This window comes from Anopheles marshallii, chromosome 2, assembly GCF_943734725.1.
Source record: "Anopheles marshallii chromosome 2, idAnoMarsDA_429_01, whole genome shotgun sequence".
NCBI classification, from domain to species: domain Eukaryota; kingdom Metazoa; phylum Arthropoda; class Insecta; order Diptera; family Culicidae; genus Anopheles; species Anopheles marshallii.
This window is the reverse complement of record NC_071326.1, coordinates 45,386,267-45,388,169: the sequence shown is the minus strand read 5'-3', so window position 1 is coordinate 45,388,169 and position 1,903 is coordinate 45,386,267. Positions and strand designations below refer to the sequence as shown.

Genomic DNA, 1,903 nt, shown 5'->3' with positions numbered 1-1,903 from the left:
TTTCATCATCCGCGCTCATTGCAGTACAGCAAATTAATGTTTTTTCACATCCTTTTGCTATTGTTTTGTCATGTTTGATCATCGTTGTGGCTTACGTGGAAAAATATGCTCAATAAACCCGAACGCTGTGTTGGTGCTGTGCTGTTGTTGCCAAGATGTTCCACCACCAATCATCACGCCCGTGGCGGGCTTGTCCTCAGCAGCCAAAAAATCATCTCTTTGTGCGTGTACCGCCGATGGGTTAGTAATGAAACTCCTCCAACCACGGTGCGGCACTGTCATCTGCGTTCAGCGCGTTGGGTTCGCGCTCGTCGTAAAGTGGGTTTCCTTCCGTTGCACCATAGTCCCAATCCTGAGCACCATCGACCGTGGGACCTTCCGAGGTTGAGGGTGGAGTCGGTCCAGGCGATGCGGACGGTCCCATTACGTCGTGTATGATGTTAACCGGACATTCGATCAGGTGCACCAGCAGGTCGATGATGTTCTTGTAGATGCGCTCATTTAGCTCCATCTGACGCTCTGTATCACGGTCGAGCCAGGCTCGGGGAAGTCCTGCATTCTTCGGTTTCGGTTGAAGCAAGGTTCGCATGCTCCGGTACTGCTGATCTAGGGCACCGAAGCCCTGCAACTTGCGCTCGACGGTTGCCCGTAGCCGTTGGGCCTCTTGCAGGAGCACGTTGCGCTCGGTGCGCGTACGAGCAGGATCGGACGGTGTTCGACGAGCGGTACGTTGGAAGGCATCAAACCGGTGCTGCAGCTGAGCGGCTCGTGCTTGTAAGGGTCGCAGATTGGCACGGGTTTGATGTAGCCGGTCGTGTAGCACTCGGTTGATGCCGTCCAGCTTCGCTTTGGAGTCGATGTTTTGTAGAACAATCGATGATGTTTGAGGGTGGGGTTGGTCGATGCGTACCGATGACTCTCGATGCCGTGAATCAGGAGTAATTGCTGAGAAAAGTTGAACGAAGGTTTTTGTGGGAAATTGTTTAAATCAGTGGTACGTTTGGGGGATTACTTTCGAAGTAAATTTAGTAATAATTATCACTAATTATCAACTAATCGGAATACGTAAAAGAGCAAGATTTGGAGCTCAGCAACACAACTCGCAACTATGATGTGCATTTTTGTTTAAATGATTAAAACTGTTGTAGTTAATTGTTGTACACCTTAATCAATAAGGTTAGGAAAATATATCACAATTAAAAAAAAAAAACATTACACGTGATACGATGAATTGTAGCTACGCTGTTACTTAAGTTTTCATGTGTATTTTGTTAAAGAACACACTTGTTGTAGAATAATACTTACCTTGGCACTGCAAAATTTGCAACTCAAACGTAATCAGTGCTATTCCTACTACAACTAACCGATGACCTTTAAATGAATACATTTCTAAATATTGCTATTCGACGCCTTTTTGCACGGTTCTTTGCAATTGTACGTCTCGTTACACTGTTCACGCTGCAACTGTATCCATCGAGGCAAAGTTGTTTGTTTATATATTGTCCCGGTTCAAACCATCCGTAAAATGTATCTAAAGCTCTCTGAAACTATGCATAATGTGTGTTTTTTTTCATTTCACAGCGGAATGCAATGTGTGCTAGTCGTTTAACGGCGGTCATTTGGGTTCGCAGCAAACTGGTAGCCTTTCCTCCACCGGTCCAGTAGGACCACGGTGTTAGGTAGTTTAATGGCAAATGCAACTGTCCAATCAGGGTGCCGTTGCGTTAAAATGCAATTTAGTTCGTTATTTTCGCTATCCATTAGCAACGGGTCGGATGTGTTGGTGGCTGGGTCCGAAGTATTGACTTTCTTTTCGGACGGTAACCATCATTGAATGTGTCACTGTTGGGTAAGTGTTTGTGTGCTAATAGGCTTACGTTGTGCGGAATTGTTGGTTAAAAAT

General features: G+C 45.7%; 1 protein-coding gene across 1 annotated transcript; it reads right to left on the bottom strand.

The window, feature by feature from the left end:
• Positions 1–241: 241 nt before the first annotated feature.
• Positions 242–1,387, bottom strand: LOC128709233 (uncharacterized). Its single transcript, XM_053804219.1, has 2 exons — positions 1,306–1,387; positions 242–945 (listed from the first exon to the last, which is right to left on the bottom strand). The coding sequence occupies exons 1-2, from the start codon at positions 1,385–1,387 to the stop codon at positions 242–244; spliced, it is 786 nt and encodes a 261-aa protein (XP_053660194.1).
• Positions 1,388–1,903: the final 516 nt, after the last annotated feature.

Coding starts and splice junctions, on each gene's coding strand:
- LOC128709233 (XM_053804219.1), bottom strand. CDS start 1,387: ATGTATTCATTTAAAGGTCATCGGTTAGTTGTAGTAGGAATAGCACTG. Junction 946..1,305: donor GCAAATTTTGCAGTGCCAAG/GTAAGTATTATT, acceptor AACTTTTCTCAG/CAATTACTCCTGATTCACGG.